Here is a 19,383-nt window from a genome sequence, read left to right on the forward strand (position 1 = left end):
ACTCACACTACACAACATTTCTCAGCTGGGCCTCTATCTGAGAACATAACACAACACACGCACACACAGACAAACACTGCAAAAAAGAACATCTTATGAAGTGAAATGATCTTAAATCTAGTTGATCTAATATTTCCCACTTTGAGATGGCTGTGCACTTATTATAAAATTATCTAGCTTATTTCTAGACACTTTTCACTTGTTTTATGCAATTTTATTATGTTTTGCTTTTATCAAGCAAAATGATGTGCCAATATAGTACAAAAATGTCTAGAAATAAAGTAAAGAATCTTAAATTAAGCTTACAAGAATCTCAACAGGAGAAGTATTAGATTTATTGACTATTTATAAGATCATTCCACTTGACAAGATACCATATTTTGCAGTGTAGACACACATACAGTACCGTTCAAAAAGTCAGAAACCACCTTTTATTATTATTTTTTGTTTCTAATCAAAAAGACCATTAAGCACAAGCTATTCATTTATAGGAGATATTTCTGAGGAAGTTAAATATAAGATCATCCACATTTGCAAAAAGGTGAGGAAAATCGAAGGAAAATAAATGAAAAAATAGGAATTTCCAAAAAGTTAAAAAAGGAGTAAAAGCTACAGAGAAAATAGGACTCCTAACAACTGTGCAAGACCTGGTAGACCACCATAACTGACACCATCAGATACACAGAACTGAAAGCTCCAGACTTGAACATCAATGAATGTGTTTGGGTTTACTTGGGTTGTGAGAAGCAGAAGAGAATTGTTGAGAATTCCATGTAACTTTCTGTTAAATACATGTCTTCTCCTTACTATTACTTACTACTCCTGAGAAAAATGAATAACTAGTACTTAATGGCTGTTTTGACTGGAAATTAAATGAAGGGTGGTCTCTGACATTTGCACAGTACTGAAGTACATTTTAGGGGAAGCTCAATCACAGGGCAGAAGAAACCAGGTAGAAAAGTGAATAGAACTGAAAAAAAAAAAGACTTACACTGTCAAAAACAAACGTTCCAAAGCTTAGTGCACTGCAAATATCATACACAGTATATTAAAACAGTTTAAAAGCTTTGTAAAGACTCTGAACATGTCCTGAAGGATCAATAAATAAACAACAAACTAAAAGGAACAATGAACATACACTGTGCTGTAAATCAGAAATAAGCTCGGTCTATAAATGTCCAGAGCTTGGACAATCTGCCAGTGCCAACGCTGAAGCATATATGCAGTATAAACCCCTTAGCAACCTATACGCTCTGCAGCACTCAGTTAAAAATAGAGATGCAAATTAGACCCTTACAAAACTGGATGTGTCCACTCTCTTCCTGCGGGCCAGGTTGGTGATGTTGTCTCCGTTGTAGTGGATGCCCTCCATGCAGCCGACGAAATTCTGTGGGCCGCCAGAGCTAGGCTTAGCTGACACAGGCATTCCTCCAAAACTGATCTGTGATCGGATGTACAGACAGAAATATGAGCAAATGCAGAACATTTACAGTAGTGTTCAGGAATTGGCTAGTAATGTAGCAGGGAGCTGTCACAATGCTAACTGGTCTTTAGTGTCACTAGCTGTTATTGTATTATTATTATTATATTATGCTGTTACTAGTGTTAATTGACAATTAGCCAGAGAGCCTTTCAGACCATTGGCCAATCTCTCTGTTTTATTTCTCAACTTGAATTGTTGAACAAATGTTAATATCTGTGATTTTAATACAGTGGTATGCAGGAAAGGGCTAGTAATCTGGAAAGTTAGCCAATGATATCATGATGCTATCTGGTCCTCCGAGCTTCAGCAACAGCATTTATGGGCATCATTCTGTCTTAGGTTGCTAATTTCTCTCTCAGAAGCTGAATTATTGAACTAATGCTGATATCTGATATTTTTCATATACATATCTGTCAGTGTCAATACAAATGCGGATGCATAAACATTTATAAAATTCAGAAATTGGGACTAGCATTACAAGACAATGTAACATTTATTTTTCTGTAGGGTTACAAATACAGTAAAATGAATAAAATCTGACACTGTAGCCCAGCTCAGCAGCCCAGTGCCACCCAACCTCTGTAATACAGTGAACATGTCATCAAATATTGGTTTGAAATTTTGATCAAACCTAAACATGATGCCAATAACATTACCTAAAGCAATTTTCTGCCAATTTAATCATCCATCCCTAACCTACAGTATTGCAGCATTTGGCTAACAATCTGTTGTGCAGCATGGTGTCATGACACTAACTTGTCCCTGCTAGCTTTTCCTTATCTTTAGCAACACCAGCTTTTTTGGGCATTACTTTACCCTTTAGTTTAAATCTGATTCTCTCTTATTTCTCAAAGTGTATAACTAATCAAACTGACGCTGTCTATAGAAAAACATATATTTCCGAAATAGTTACTTAGGAGGGAAAAACATTGTGAACTTTTAACGTAAGTTAATGTAAAGAGGGTTCATTCCAATCGATTTTGGAGTATTTCTATTTGTCCATTCGTCATGACATTTTCACAGATGTAAGGGAAATCACAAATAAATCCACAAAAAAGGAGATACATGTTGTTGGAGTCCTATGTTCCCAGGGCTCCTTATTTGCTTATTGAAATATCTAGGAAACAGTCCAATTGTGTAGCTAGCAAATTGGCTCAATGAGTGAATCCACTTTTTAAAAAATGCTTGTCCCTTGTATGACCTATGGTCACCTCAACCATGGGTCTCCTTAATGTGTCATGTTGAGGTTTTTTGTTTTATTTAAGGACCAAAGTGAACATAAAGTAGCCTTCGGAACATCAGTACACTCCCATTCTTACTAGCTTTTGTGCATCATTAGCAACACCTGCTTTTTTTGGGCATTACATTAATCTTTAGCTTAGCTGATTCTTTCCTATTTCTCAAACTGCACCACTAAAGAAATGCAGAACATGCTAACAATCTACTGAGCAACTACATAGTGCAAAGATGCTAATTGGTGCTGGCTAGATTTTATTCATCATTAGCAGGATCAGCCTTTTTGGGCATTGCTTCAGTCTTCAGCTACTGGCTCTCAATCATTTCTTTAGCTTCACTTAAGCTTGTAAACCCCCCTCCACACAGTGAACACTCCAAATAACAGATATGTTTACTTATTTCAACTGTCTTACATTTTTTGATGATATGGAAGGGGGATATGATTAAACAGAAAGCATCAGCAACAAGCCATAGGAAGTGAAATGAGAGAGAAATGTGCCACAACAGAGAAAGCAAGAGAGAGAGTATAGGCTGCATTATTATATTTCAGCAATAACTCATACTTGTATTCATGTATTCGTGCCCTGGCCCGTGCAGGAGCTGACTCATGGGACAGGCAGTGGGGCTGCAGAGAGAAAGCTGGAGGCTAATTTAAAAATCTCCCCATAGATTCCTTTCCACTCTTATAAATGAATAATAATCCCAGATGCACCCTCAAAAGTTACCAATAACGATGAAAAATCACCTCAGAAATGCAAAACATAGTGCCACTGGAAAGCCGGTAATAGCTTGCATATTGAACTTCACTAGCATGCACCAAAGCTGGAAGTGTGAAATGTCCAGACCTCATAGTCCAGGTCGAGATGGTCAAACTCGCCATTGGTGCGGAAGCTCTGCGTGTGTTGGTCCAGGGTGAAGTTTACACTGCGTCTGTATCTCTCGATCAGCACAGAGTGCCAGTGGTCATCGTCCAGAAGGCTGCCACTGGAGACCGAGGTGTGACCCTGGATGGAGCCATACTGGTTGCTACCTGGAGTGGAAAGATGTCAGCGAACGAGGCATCAGAGAGAACATTAAGCATCTCATCTTTAAATCTAATGAGACTGTGTTCTTTGTAATTAGAGAGATTAAGACCTTCCATGGAAAAAGAAGACAAGCAAAGACTCTGAAGCTATATGACAAAGTGCATTTTGAAGCCAGCAGAGGTTCCAATGAGTATAAGAGGCTACCCCCTAACAGTGTCACTTAACTGAGCTGTAATATTATCTGGATGTAAATATTTCCACATATATAGCAAATTTATGAATTACTCATCAAATTGGCTTCACAACTACAAAAAAGTTTTTTTGACCGTAGATTTTTTAAAATAAAGGAATAAAGGCAGTTATGTCCGATTAAAATCTAAAATATATACCCATGCGCTGTAACTATTTTGTGGCTTAATAATTTTTGAATAAGATGTATTTATTAAAGCCCTGCAATGGACTGACGACCTATCCAGGGTGTATCCTGCCTTTTGCCCATAGACGGCTGGGATAGGCTCCAGCACCCCTCGCGACCCAGAAGGAGAAGTGGCTTAGAAGATGTGTGTGTGGTAAAACTATAGAGAAATGATTTTCAAATTAACCTTTAATTATCCTATTTTGAGAGGTCATGTGTCCTTGTGTTTCTTCTTGTAAGGCGATCCTTTATACAAAATGTGACTGCCTTTTTTTTTTTTTAGCATGAAAGACGTTGATTAAAAGTAAACTATTATAATTATTGTTATGTATGCACCTACTGCCCAGTTAATATTTCAACAGTTGAAATTAGTTATTTTGCAAGCAGTTAATCTTCAAATTTAAGATTTAATTTTGATAATAATAGGGCAAACTTTCAAAATTCATGACTTACAACCGAAGCAAAAAAACATCGGAGTTTCTTTAAATTAAATTGAAGGTTTTTGCTTGACTCATTTCATAGAAATCCATAATGTGACTGAACAGGCTCTAGGAAAATTGGCATAGCATGACCCTAATGCATTTTAAATATATTCCAAGATGTATCGTAAACACAATATAAGCTATACAATCACGCTGGTATATGATGCATGTCATATAACCCTAATCCTATTGGTTAATGTTTATATTATTAGTTAATTTACTGGGATATTGATTTAAAGTTTGGTCTGGCTCATTATGGACATCTGAGGGATTCTCAAGAATTACAAAGAACGTTCACTGGTAATAAATGACAGCAGTAGCAAAAAAGACATGACTGCTGAAAGTGCTGTATAGTGAATTATGTATTATTAAGTTTTTTATAGAAATTTCAAAGACATGTTGACCTTTCTGGTAATGAATGAAAGTAAAAACTACCCGTTAATCCATTATGTTGAATTCGTAGTCAGCTTAGCATTTCATGCTGCCCTTAAGAGCTAAATATTGTTACCTAGGTTGATTTGTAGCACAAGCTTGGCTCTGCGTAGCTCCAGAGTGAGGTAATCTCCCTGCTGTCCTTCCCCATGAAGCAGAACCCCGTCTCCTTTACTGGTCTTAAATCTCAGGGAGATAACATCCTTCAGGATCTTCATCTTCTTTTGTCGAAAGCGGTAGGAGATCACTCCCTGGCCATCAAAATTGATCACGTCCGCCCCTTAAACCAAATTGAGATGAAAGAAACATAGACCAGCGGGTTCCTAATAGCTTTTATTCAGTGCTAGCCATAATTAGTCTATTTAACAAGAGAATGCTGCTCAGAAAACTGAAGAAGACCACTGGGAGTACTGAGGCAAGTCAAATGTCTCTAGATCCCCACTCATGCAAATCAACAATGATCTGACTAAAGTCATCAAGCAAGACAATGAGTTCATTCTAAGAAGAAGATGAATCCAAATATACCTGACAAAATAAAGGCATTAAAATGATTAATCTTCACAAACTCATTGACAGCTCCATTGCTCAACCTTATAGCTTAATAATAACTCACCATGCAAAAGCCAAAGACCATCCTTTCATTTACTTCATTTCCAATGTACCATAAAGTAGAAGTTATTACTTGTAAAACATCAGAAAAAGTAAAGTAGAAACTGTATCACCGCTGTCCAAAGAAAAACATGTATCTCCATTTTTTTGTGATTTTTACACTTCTACAGCATTTAAGCATGGCCTTTACATTGTGTGAAAATTTCATGAAGATTTGACCAATAGAAATGTTCCAAAGGTGCTTAGAAGAAACTAACATTTTTATGCTCTCCTGTAAAGTTACTATTTTGAAGATACTTGTTTTCCTTTGGACAGACAATACATTTAACAATATATTTAATAGAAAAATAACACAGAAACCATAATAACTGAATAAAATATCAGAATTTGTCAGTATTTAATGTGTCCAGTGCGTTCAGTCTTAGAAGCTGCATTTTCTGATTCTCACGTTCCCAGTAATCCGAAACGCATTCACTGATGTTGAGGTTATGAACTCTGAGGTGGTCTCATTGTTCTGAGAACATTAGCAGCTTCTTTGTTTAATTTTCTCTATAACTTTTAATATATCATATATTATATTATTATATAATATATAATAACACATATATATACATACATACATATACATACATATATATATATATATATATATATATATATATATATATATATATATATATATATATATATAATATTATATTATACTTAATCTTCTCACAAACATCTTATGCATAACTTGCATTAAATGAAGTATGGTTTCTGACTTCGGCCCAGCACCATATATGAATTTTCCCTTGTACAATAAACTAAAAACTCTTTCACTTAAAACCCTCTTGAGCACCCACACTAGCTTCTGTTATAAGCATGTTTTGCAGCAATGGCTTTCCGCTTTGCTTTTTTATTAAGTATAGAGAAACTTAGCTTTCTTATACTTAGACATATATATTGCTGCTGTCACAAGAAAACCTCAGGTCTCTATTTTTGTAGTTTTTCAGTTTTCTGACAATTTGAAAATGCCTGTTGCCCTTTACACTGTGTATAAATTGCATGAAGAATGGGCCAAAAGAAACAACACAAAACAACTTGGAAAAAAGTCTGGTTCCATTGACATACATTAAAAGTGAAGTGTTTTTTTTTTTTCCTTTTTGGTTCCCATTTTGGAGATACAAAGTTTTCTTCTGACAACAACGATATGTATATAGGACAAATACGATATGATATATATCATATAGATGTGGCAAGCAAAGATTAACTTGAAAAATAGGAGACTACTTCTGTAAAAGCCAACAATGTGTGATTCCACCTGGTGATTTCAGCAGACACTCACAGTAAGCGCAGCCATAGGCCTCCACTCTCAAACCAATCCTGCCTTCCTCACTCCACTCAAGGGGAATAAAGCGCAGATACCGGCCCACTATGGTGTACTGCAATTCATGGCGCACGGCTCTCTCTGAGTTCCAGTTACCTGAAAATGTCTGAAGAGAGGAGAGAGCAGACCCATAAAAGTAATAATGGAAGCCCCTTGCAGAACTAAACTGTCAATTATTGCCTCCAAAGTCTGCACACATCTATCACAGAATGCCTCAGTGCAGCCTGCTTCAGGGAGGCTAAATCTCCATTCTAATTTACTCTGGTTCATTAGCTTTGTGTGAATTTTTGTCTTTTTTTCAGAAAATATTCATTATCTCGTAATTGTACAACAAGTGAATGATGAGTGCAATAATATTCTACTCCACTCCAAGACCCTCAAGTGCTGAGGGGAATCAATTCAGTTCCTTGCTGTCATTAGCAATACAAAAAAGAAATGCAAAAAGGGAGAATGATTGGCATTCAGTGATTAGAATAACATTGATTTATATTTCAAAAGGCATGAATTTTTTCTGTGACAAGAATGCTGAAAATGTATGTTTGTAATTGGATAGATAATTCCAAAAACATAAAAAAAAATACTGCAGAGAACAACCCAAATATGACACATTTTGGCAAATTCTAATGTACAGCTATTGATTTGTTAAATGACACACGTTGGGAAAAAAAGACTATGGCATGAAGTAAACTGATTAAAAAATCATTCAAAACTCTATTTACCCATATGTTGCCATCCTGCCGATAAGGCCTCCAGTTACTTCCTGTGTCACTGTACAGGAGCCTGTACTGTTTGGTCCAGTCAGAACTGCTGTATCTGCCCTGGGTGGCTATGGCTGTGATCTGTTTCCTGCCTCTGAGGTCCACCTGTAGCCACCGATACCTGTCTGAGTCCAGTGGCGACCAGCCTCCATTACCTTAGAGGAGAGGAGAACAAAGAATCACCATGTGCTAACATTTCCCCATTGTAAGGAAAGTACTGTCTATTTTATCATGCCATCATTTTATAATGATATTATGAGAATTAGAATTCCCCTCCACGATATGCTAGCTTTTTCACACATTGCTAGGATTTTTGCAGGCATTCCTTACACTATAATTCACTAGGCTGAGGTGCATGTAATGTAAAAATGAACTGAGTTCAATGGCAAAAACCGACATCTCCATTATAATGCATTATCATAAATAATGTTTTTATCATGCATTTCAGGTAATATCAATCAAACTGCAGTTGTGTTGTTGTGATTAAGAAAAATAACTGCAAAATACAGGTAATTTATTATTTTTTTTATTTAAATTTAGTTTTTTGGCTAAAGCAGAGAACTCCAATGCTCATTTCATATTTCATGTTAAAGTCATTTAATGGATACAGTTTTGTTTTAAGTCTAATATTTAACATTGTTTAACATAAAACAAGCAGGTAAAGTACTGAAAATTGCAGCAAAAACAGCCCATTAATCAACAGTATTAACCATCTATGAGATCATCATCTCAAATGGCTCATGCTCCCTTTACAGCGCACTTTGTGAGTTATGAAATTTTGGCATTTACACTGAAATACTGCACAGTTTGTCCGGTGCTAGATTGTGCACACATAGCTGAATCTAAAGTGGTTCTTTGTTAGATGTACTGTCCACTGTTTAGATGCATTAGCCATTATTTAAAAACCTATGTTCTACACTACGTGGGGTGAAGGGAACCATATGAGATTCTGCCAGTTAAGAGCAGTGTTGCTCCACCTGACCTGAATACTGTGCGCTGATTTGCTGAATGAATTTATTGCGTTCTGGTCAAGAACAGCGCTGGCATTTGACTGCTTTTGCTGGTAAATGTGAACATTAAAAACCTTGACAGTGGACAATAACAGTTTAAGGCTCAGAATGTGCTAGGTCTTAAGGATAACTCATGACAGCCAGCTCATTTTTAAAGGATGGCATTTAGCGTTTTTTGTAAACAAACTCTTCAAATAGTTGCGTTATCATGCTATCACTTCATAATATTTGCCAGAGACTCCATAGACCATCTGCCACTGTGTTTCTGCCCCTGTCTAGTTTGTTTCCAAAACAGTGTAAGCTTATACAGCACCCAGGCTATCCAATGTCATGAGTGGAAAAAGGATGAAAAGCTGAACCTGTGAAAGAGAAACTACGGATAAACAGAAAAAATGGGTTTTGTGAAAACTATTTATACTCTTTTTCTAAATGTCATCCAGTGAAGATGCCAGCACAGTGGCTATCCTTTCATTCTCATCTAAGCTCTTCTTTTTAGCATCTTAACCTTCAAAGATCAGGAATACTGGTCTCATATCAATGTGAACAGGTGTTTTCTACTAAAGCCTATGTGAAAGTCACAGGGAGAAGGGCTTCCTTACCCACTCTGCGGTTCAGTTTGGCATAGCCAGCACCAAAATCAGCACCTAGAATGGAGGAGCTGCTGAAAGCACTGTAGGGCAGAGGAGTGGCCAGCACCTCGTCGCACCGCTCTGTAGAGAAAAGCAAAAACAGCTAATGTTAGCCTGTATCATCATTAGCTATGTAACAACTAAAGACTAATCAGTACCTAATCTCTGGTGAGAGTTAATTTATAAATAGTAATTATTTACCAAATTTATATGAATAATTATACACTGTAAAAGTTAGTAGTTTAAATTACTACAGTTTTCAGAAAAATACAATACAACCAAATTGCAAAACCAAATATTATCAAATGTCTTTTACATACTACTTAGACATATTATCTTTCAATTCTGTTATGTACTATTTTACTTTAGAATGAACTGTTTTATCAGTTTGTAAGTTTAACTTAAATTGCTCATGAATTTCATGTTAAATCAGGCAATTAGTTTCTCAATGTTTTTAAGCAAACTGATCATTTACAGTGTACTTATTAAAATAGTTATATAATTATAGTTATTATTCATTGTATTTACAGCTTGAATTCCAGTATCCAACTAGGACTACAAATCCTAACAGATAAAATTCCCAAACTACTGTTTCAGAGTCTCCATAGTCCTTTATTGTCTTAAGTGTATACTAACACTACTGAAGTGCATTTACAGTATATGCAATATAATAATTGCCCTCATAATGCATTGCTTTCCCAGTATATTTGCATCATGTTCTCATACACTGCCTGTGCAACCAAGGGCAGCTGATGTAAATTCTCTACCTCCGCATTTTATTACTGTGACATTTCAAGGTGTGAAATTCATTAGAATGATTCATGCTTCCAGCCAAACACAGATGAACATTCAAATCACTACTGGTCAAAGTACACAAACAAACAATGATAATCTGTGTGAATCATGATTTCAGGCACCAAGAGTTTCAATATGAAGAAGGAGAGTTTAGATGTAGAGGGTGGCTTCTGTCTTCAGTCATATCAAAAACTTGGACTAGTCAGCTCACTATAGTGTATCTCAGTCCAGCACAGTCTAGAACTCTGGAAATCTAACTCCAAAAACTGGCTCTCAAGCACAGTGAAGCACCATACAGCCACAGAATCTTCACATCACTGTAGTTGTGTAGTTGAACCAACCAGTCACAGGCTTTGCCACCTGGCATGTTCATCATTAGGTATTCTTTAACTTTACATTTGTGATATGAGGTGTTGGTTAGACTGCTCCATAGTATGAATGGTTTTATTTGAGGCAAGTTTCTGTATTGTTAGTAGCCCATTTGCACTGCTTTGGACAAGGACAAGCTATTTTTCTGACCCAAAACTGAACATTGACCTTAACATGTGTATCGTTACGTCCATAGTACGTATTCCTCAGCATGTGTTTACCACACCTATTACTCATAAAAATGGTTCTTTAAGGGTTCAATAGTACATAAAAAGGTTCTATATATCACCAAAAAGTATTCTTTTTGTAAGCCTGAAATCATAACAGTAGCTTAACCCTTTTTGGTGCTATATAGACTCCTATAAAGATCCACAACACATTCTCCATCAATCTAAAGAACGCTTTCAAGATGCCAAGAACCCTTCAATTATGCAAAGGGTTCTTGAAGTGTTCATGGTTCTATATAGAACCATTTTCTTTACTAAAGAACCCTTTGAAGAACCATCTTTTTAAAGAGCATACAGAAAACATGCCTCTGCTTAAAGTAAACATGCTTTGGCAGGATGCAATAAAAAGGTACAGCGCACTTACATTTTGACTTCAGATCCTTTCTGCTTTAAAACCGGGCCCTGATCTTTACTGCATTAACCTGGAAACCTAACAGAATCTAATTTGAAAATGAGGTGCTGTGCTGGTGTAGCCTAAGTGAATGATAATCCATTCAGACTTGCTGGCATTACAGCCTATTTCTAAGAAAAACCTCCTCAAAGTACACGTCTGAATCCCATACCAATTAACGGTGCAATTATCTGAGTAATTCAAGTAATTCTTCTTGAACTGCAGTGCTTTTACAGATGAATCATTTCTGTCAGACTTATTATGCATGTGAAAAGATCTGACATGTTCCTGGAAGCTAGCTCTAACACTTCCTGAGACAGGCCAGGCCATAAATAATTGTTCATTTCCTTGTGATTCCACAGTTGGTTGAAAGGTTCATCTAGGCAATTCAGGAACTGCAATAAGAACAAACGGTGATTGGTTTCTTTTCAGGCCATCTCGATCACCCAAATGGAAAATGTTTCAATAATTGACACTGAACGAAGGCCTGATAATGACTGCAATGCTCCATTAGCATTTTAATTATAGCAGAATTAGTCTGCATTTCCAAAAGTTCACAAATAGTCTGCACTGTAATGAGCCTGTTTGATGGAATGCAAAAGCATTGTCCTTCACTTCTAAAGAGCCTGAACAAATAATGTGGCCATGACAGCAGATATAGAGCATGAGGACGAAATAAATAAATATAAAGATGTCATTTTCTTATACAGATTACATGTTTAACTATATATATATATATATATATATATATATATATACAATCTATAACTGAATCCAAAGGATTACTATGTTAGCAATATAAGTATAAAAATGAAACAGGACACAAATGTGCAAAAATGGTTTGAATGTAATCCTCAAAATAATCACTCTATTTTTCTAATATTTTTCTAGTATCTGTAATTCGATTCCTGCCTTTTTTCTATAACTGTAATGGACTATTGAGCCCTCAATTAGACATTTTGGTTTTGAGTATTTCAATATACTTACAGTCCATATATCTACCTCAACTTTACATACATAACATTGTTTGCCTTTGTATATATAATTATGACCAAAACATATGTTTGCCTAAGCATAAACAAAGATACATTTGAATAACAAAATTGATAGGGAAAAAATATGACACTATATTAAAATATACATGTATGTACCTGGTGTCATTATAAAAGATGTTGCCATCGGTTAGGAATTTTTCCTGTAACAAGTAGCAATCATGGTCAATGTATTAAACAACATTAGAAATGAAGTATCTACAGACGTAAAGGCCTTGGCCATCCCAGCCAGTTCAAACAGTTCAATGATATGCCACTGGAAAGTTCATGGACCTGGACAGAGCATCATGATATGCTTATCTGAAGCTGCTTATCTGCAAACAGCATTTAGAAATGATGCGGTCTCAGAGGAAGCCTGTGCTAACCTTTGCTATCCTTGCGCTGGTGGTATCATGTGACTGGGGGAGTTCTAACTAGTGGGTGGAATTGTATGTTACTGAATTGCGGAGAAAACTGGGGAAACAGACAAAGACCCCAAACTTACAGCCAAAATAACTCAAGACTGGTTTCTAAAATGGTAATGATGTTTCTTGACCTAGCCAGTCTCCTAATATGAATCCAATATTAGAAACTTTATGGAGAATTTTGGACCTGTGAGTCCAACAGAAGGGTTCATAACTTTGGGGAATTGAAGACAGTTTGCACCACAATTGAACCACAATGCTGCAAAAAGCCAATTACTTTACTGAAGATGTTTTGAAGCTGAAATTGCTAATGACGGTTTTGCAACAGGGCTAATGTTATTATTTCTGATGTCTGAATACTTTTTCTTACGATTTTTTGTGCTCTTAAATATATTTTTATTCATACATGCAAGTACAAAAACATTGTGTGTGAATTTGAAGGTCGAATAACAAAAAAGTCTGCCTTTTTGAAAGCAGTGAAAGCGCCCAGATTGCATTGGAAAGGCTCGAGAAGGCAGTCCGTTCTTTTGGAATGCGCTTTGCTCCCGCTAAGTGTAAGGTTCTCCTTCAAGATTGGTCAGCAAACCCACTGTCCTTATTTTTAGCTGGACATCAGTTAGCCATCGTAGATAGCTTCACATACCTAGGAAGTAATATATCTCACATCGGGTCGATCGAAGATGAAATTAGCTCACGGATTATTAAGGCTAGAGTGGCATATGCGGGTCTAAGGCACTTGTGGAATCTGAAGGACGTGTTGCTCCAAGTTAAGGGGCGTGTCTACAATGCCGCCGTACGTCTAGTCCTTCTTTATGGGCGTGAGACATGGCTGATGCGTGTCGAAGAATCGTGACGCCTAGCAGTATTTGATCACAATAGTCTTCGTCAGTTAGCTGAAGTAAGACTAAGTGATAAGGTGAGTAATGCAGAAGTGAGGCTCTGCGTCCTGGGGAAAGATCTAGGACAATATTCGATAGTTGAAAGAATCCAACTAGCTATACTGCGTTGGCTCGGGCACACCCTGCGAATGGAAGAAACTCGACTACCAAAGCGGGTATTGTTCTCTACTGCAGGAAAGGACTGGAAAAAGCCTTGTGGTGGTCAAACCATGACCTGGTCCAGAGGCATGAAGAATAGCACTAAAAATCTAGGTAAAGTGGGAGCTTCCCGTCTCCCTGGATGGGCCCCGAAAGACCATATTCATGCATGGCTTCATACACTTGAAGATTTGGCTAAGAATAGGAATCAGTGGTGGTCGTGTTGTCAATTTTTATCAAGCCAGACTGTTTGACAAGAACGATGCGTTGATGATTCTTATGATGGCCAAGACGGCATTTCTTCCCATTTTCCTTTTGCTTTACCCATCCCTCCCTATTTTACTTATACAAACCGTGTTTCTTTCCAGCCGTTGATGCGTGGCAGTCAGCAGTGGTATTCTATACCTCTGTTACACTGTATTTGATGATGATGATGATAAAAAAGTGTCTGAATACTCATTTCCCTCACCGAACGTAAGAAAATTATATGCACACACTGACACATTTCATGTTTACGGTTTAGTCTGCTGCTCTTTACATTTTGTGTACATTTTGTGTACATTTAAACCAAAAGAAAGTTAAAAATTTTAACTTAAATATGTTGTTTAAACTGAAAAGTACTAACATTACCATTTTGGCAGTACAAGGTTTTGCTCCAACAGAGATTATATATTCTTATATGCAAAATATTTCAACGTACACTATGCCTTCATCATCAAAATTCCAAATAGGAACCAAGTTTCACAAAATTCCATCGTAGTGTATTATAATAGTTGGACTGAGGAGTTACCATTGGATTTTTAAGCATGTCCCAGCATGTATCAGTTAATCTTATCGTACAGTCAAGGAGAACTGCTCAGCTTTGTTTAAATAGGTACTCCAGTTTGTCAGAGAACGATGGCATTAAATGTACAGAAACACCCACACCGTTCTGAGATAAACTGATTAAACAACAGGTGCCGGTCGAAGTGCACTAGGCTGGGTTTGGAGGAATTAGAGACAGTAACGTTGAGAAATGTAATTGTGGAAGCTGATATGTATCTCCTGTAGTCTCTCAGGCTCTCAGGTACAAGCTCAAAGTGCAGTGATATCGATTGGACTGCATTAGTCCTCAGGCTCAGGATAAACCAAACACGTCAAACAGCACAGGTGCCCTCACCGTGATTTAATTTTTGAGTTCTGCACAGTTTAGCACATCTTTCCAGAGGACATTATACTTTACATTACATTAGCTCCTAAAAAAAAGAGTTTACAATAGTGACAAAAAGGGGTTCTTTGAATTGTACCAACAGCAGAATCCTTTAAGATGTGGTATAGGACCATCTGTAGACAGTTAAATAATATATACACAGTATATTCTCCACCATCGTAATTATATGTGGTATAGTTGTATATATAATTATTGTCTTTATTAAGGAACACCTAAAGAACCCCTTTTAAAGTAGCATATATCAGGCAGTATATAAGAGAATGTATAACATTTGCATCCTGTTTGTCTATTTTTAATTCATCCAATTTACTTACCTTTAGCTTTTTGGATATATCTCTCCATCTATCCATCCATCTTAACCCCTTAAATCTAAAGCTTTGTGTGTGGGCCTACACCTCTTGAATAACTGCATTTGTGGCATATGGTAGACACTCTAATTGCAATTTACAGATTTATGATGTTACTGAAGTAGGCGAATGAAGCATTAGGAGTCTAGTTCAAGGACTCTGAATGATATAACATGATGTTTTTGCTAGAGCAGGGTATCACACCCTGGAATAGTAATTACTGAATAATTTGTAGCAGTTAGTAAGGCTGTCAAAAATATCTGTCATTGAAATATTGGTTGAATCAAAGGGGAAAAAATTCACATTCAAATGTAGAAAACATTTATTCAGTATAAAGCCTCTACTGCAGCTCTTTGCATGATCCAGGACAGTTACTATTAACTGTATTCCCAACTATGACTATCAGATAGAGGGGAGAACATGAGTTTTCTGTATAATCAAACAAAACCACTATTTATTGTGGATTTAATTACAATTGTAGGCCTTTTTACATTGTATGAGGATATCTGCAGATGTCAGACAGGTTTTTAGCAGCTCAATCATTCTGAAGAAAGTGACACGTTCACTTTATAAACCGAATAACAGCTTGGAGATTACATGTATTAGTCATTCTCCAAGGTATGTCAGTATAGGCCAGGGGTCAGCAACCCAAATGTTAAGAAGGGTCATTTTATCCTTTCAATGAAAATCAAATCACCTTGAGAGCCACAACATTTTTTGTCCCTTTTATCATCTTGGCTGTAAATATGTCTCAGTATGTGCTAATGTACTGAACAGAAAAATATATGCACATATTGGCACTATAAAATCTATTTTCTTTCAGGTTTATGGTTTAATCTGCTAATCTTTACATTTAGTGAACATTTAATAAAGAATGAACCAAAAGAAAGTCCAAAAAGTAAAGGCTAAAAAATACGAACAAAAACACAGACTGACTTTGCTCTGCATTAAGTTTTAGGTCGGCTATAGCTGCTTTTCTCACATCTCCAGCAGAAAACATTACCTCAAAAGTAAAATATTTTTTTACAAAACGTCTCTCGATGTTCGACTTTTTATGAGGTTGCAGTCAGCTTCTCATTCGCCAGCTTCTTGTTAGAATTTTTCTGTTCCAAATGATGCCTGAAGCACCAGCACCATTTAAGGTGGAACGGAAAAATTCAAACAAAAAGCTGACTTCAGCTTTGTGACTTTTTTGCATTTGACAGTTTCGCATTGCACATTAAATGTATCAGGAAACCAGCTTGAGTGAATATAAATAAGTCCATTCCTCATCAAATTATCAATGTTACTCTTAATCTTTCTCTTCGCCTTTTCATTAGCTAGTAGCTAGGCGAGATTGTTATCTGTGTTGCTATAGTGACCACCAATCGTCTGCACACCAACCTTCAATGTAAGAATGCATGTTGAGTTTGCAATGCAATTTGCCACTTGTATTTGTGTACTTGAGTTGAGTATGTGTCTGACCTAAGAATCACTTGTTAAATGCTGTTATATGATCATTTGTGCTCAGCGCCCCCTTATGGATTGAGGAGGAATAACATTTACCTAAAAATCTAGTGTTTACAGTTATATAACTTTTTACTAATTTTCTTTGTAACGTAATATCTTTTTTTGGATGATGCATTGCGAATTCAGATGGACTCAAATATTTGAAACAAACAAGGGGTAAATTTGAATTTGATTTCTGTTAACATTTGACAGTCCTACTAGTTACAGAATAAGAAACCCTAGCATTCAATAGGGTTATACTTGCAGTGTTGTATTATTCACTGCTATGTTCACTATGATCCCAAAATATCTATAAAAAAATGTACGTGTGCAGGATTTCATTGCCTGATTTAAGCGAACAGATATGATAAGTGGTTTCTCAGTGATAAAAAGGTTTCCAGAGATTACAGAACATCACTGAGTGCAATACAGTAAGAGGAAGAGAGGTTACATAGGGTTAAAAAGGACTGGCCTTCATGAATCCACAGAAGAGCAGCACCAGCATAAAAATCAATAGAGGGGCACTAACAAGAAAACTGTCTTTTTCCACTCTTCACTCTGAAAGCCAAAGGTCTTCATACCAAAGGGTGACGGCTGATCATTTTCTATAATCATTTATCAAGTGATTCTACCACAGCTCAGAGAAACGTGCAGGTAAACGCTGTTGTCTCACCTGCTGAAGTCAAGCTCAGGCTGTTGAGGGTTTCTTTTGCCATTCGCTTTGAACAGAGACTGCTGGAAAGCTATTCTCCCTAGCTCCCTGTTTCAAGCTGCGCTAATGTTTCATTCATCATGAAGTTTCTCTGCTGAGGCAGAGTTCACTCTCACAGAATAACAGCATCTCTTTGGTAGAAAGGACAGCAGAGTAATGCTGTAATGCAGAGTAATCTCTATATAATTTTGAAGTAGGACTTTTATGAAAAATGTTTTCTCTGTAACTCATTTAAATTATGCACAGGGGTTGCTTAACCATTTTAGGTCTTATCTCCTACATTTTCCCTTTCCTTTATTTTTTATTTTTTATAAGAAATTGTTAGTTTATGTACTAAAACAGTCATAATTCATTTTCACTCAACCAGCCCAACATAACTGAGTGGAGAAAAGCTGTAGGTTGTAGAGGTATGTATGGACCACTTGATTGAATTAGCTTAAACTGCAGTCCCACTGTAAAAAACAAAAACAAAAACAATGAAGTATTTTAAACCTAATATTTAATTCTATTTAACAAAACTAATATTTACATTCTAAATTTCAAATTGTGAAAATAATGCTTACATGTTCATTGTGGGGGTAGGCAGTCTTGATTTCTTTAGAAGTGAAAAACATTTTACGTATATCATCAATTTAATTTGTAAATAAAAAAAATATTCCAAAAATGCTCATGTCACTACTGAAACACAAAGAGTTTTAGCCTGTAGACGGAGCCATATTTCAACCACACCCCTGCATTTACAGCAGGAAGTGAGACTGCATCCCTGTTATGAAGTAAATGAGTCCCAGTGTCTGAAAGTATGTGTGTTACACAACACTATCACTCATGGAAAGACAGCACTGGTAAGGTAACTGGATGACCCAGTGTATCAGAGGCTCCATGCACAGGTAAAGATGACTAGAGGCCGGGGTAACCACAAGTGAACCTCTTTTATTAATGATCGCACACACTATTTACATTGCATGCAAAAAAAAACGAAAACAAAAGGATTAAAAGAACTCGACAGGTTAGAACAAGTTCATCGATACATATACAGTATCTAGCCACCACGAACACTAGGTATCCAAGGGCAACAGTTCTGCCTCCTCTCTCTCTGTGTATGACTCTGCCAGTACTATGAATCACCTGGTCAGGAAGACACCACATAAGCAAAAAAGAGGTAACACAGATTTATAATACAGAGCATTGATTCCAACATATGTGTGTGTGTGTGTGTGTGTATATATATATATATATATATATATATATATATATATATATATATACGGGTTCCTTTATAATCAAATGTAACCAAAGTTCTCCCCTTCCCATGGACCATGGTGGATCCTCCCAGGACATTAGGAAACTATGTTCACCTGGACTCCTCACTACAGATAAGTATACATGGCCACCTCCTTGTTTCTACTCTCATTGTCCAATTTATCAGTTCTACGTACTATATAGGTGCACTTTGTAGTCCATCTGTTTCTCTGCATACTTTGTACTGCACAGCAGCACTGCTGTGTCTGATCCACTTGTACCAGCACAACACACACTAGTATACCACCACGTGGTGTCAGTGTTACTGCAGTGCTGAGAATGATCCACCACCCAAATAGTACCTGCTCTGTGAGGGTCCATGGGGGTCATGACCACTGAAGAATAGGGTAAAAGGGGGCTAACAAAGTATGCAGAGAAACAGATGGAACAGAGTCTGTAACTGTAGAACTACAAAGTGCACCTATATAGTAAATGAAATGATAAAATGGACAATGAGCGTAGAAACAAGAAGGTGGTCATAATGTTACGCCTGATTGGTGTATACATATTCTTACAGGTTTTTGACTATTTACATAGTCAGGTGTATTAAAAGCACTTAGTGATGTGTCAGCTCCAGCTGACATCCTCACAGTAACATTAAGAA

The 19,383-nt window shown here is 36.7% G+C and overlaps 1 protein-coding gene across 1 annotated transcript in view; it reads right to left on the reverse strand.

Annotated features, from left to right (window-relative positions):
• The window catches only part of cntnap2b (contactin associated protein 2b), an 89,906-nt gene that overhangs the window by 31,640 nt on the left and 38,883 nt on the right, over positions 1-19,383 (reverse strand). The window contains exons 2-7 of the mRNA XM_017707397.2: positions 9,419-9,529; positions 7,771-7,964; positions 7,010-7,157; positions 5,150-5,353; positions 3,565-3,749; positions 1,298-1,441 (exon numbers count right to left, since the gene is read on the reverse strand). Of these exons, the coding sequence (XP_017562886.1) occupies positions 1,298-1,441; positions 3,565-3,749; positions 5,150-5,353; positions 7,010-7,157; positions 7,771-7,964; positions 9,419-9,529 (986 nt within the window). The remainder of the gene's footprint in view (positions 1-1,297; positions 1,442-3,564; positions 3,750-5,149; positions 5,354-7,009; positions 7,158-7,770; positions 7,965-9,418; positions 9,530-19,383) is intronic.

Source organism: Pygocentrus nattereri, chromosome 19 (assembly GCF_015220715.1).
Source record: "Pygocentrus nattereri isolate fPygNat1 chromosome 19, fPygNat1.pri, whole genome shotgun sequence".
Taxonomy (NCBI): domain Eukaryota; kingdom Metazoa; phylum Chordata; class Actinopteri; order Characiformes; family Serrasalmidae; genus Pygocentrus; species Pygocentrus nattereri.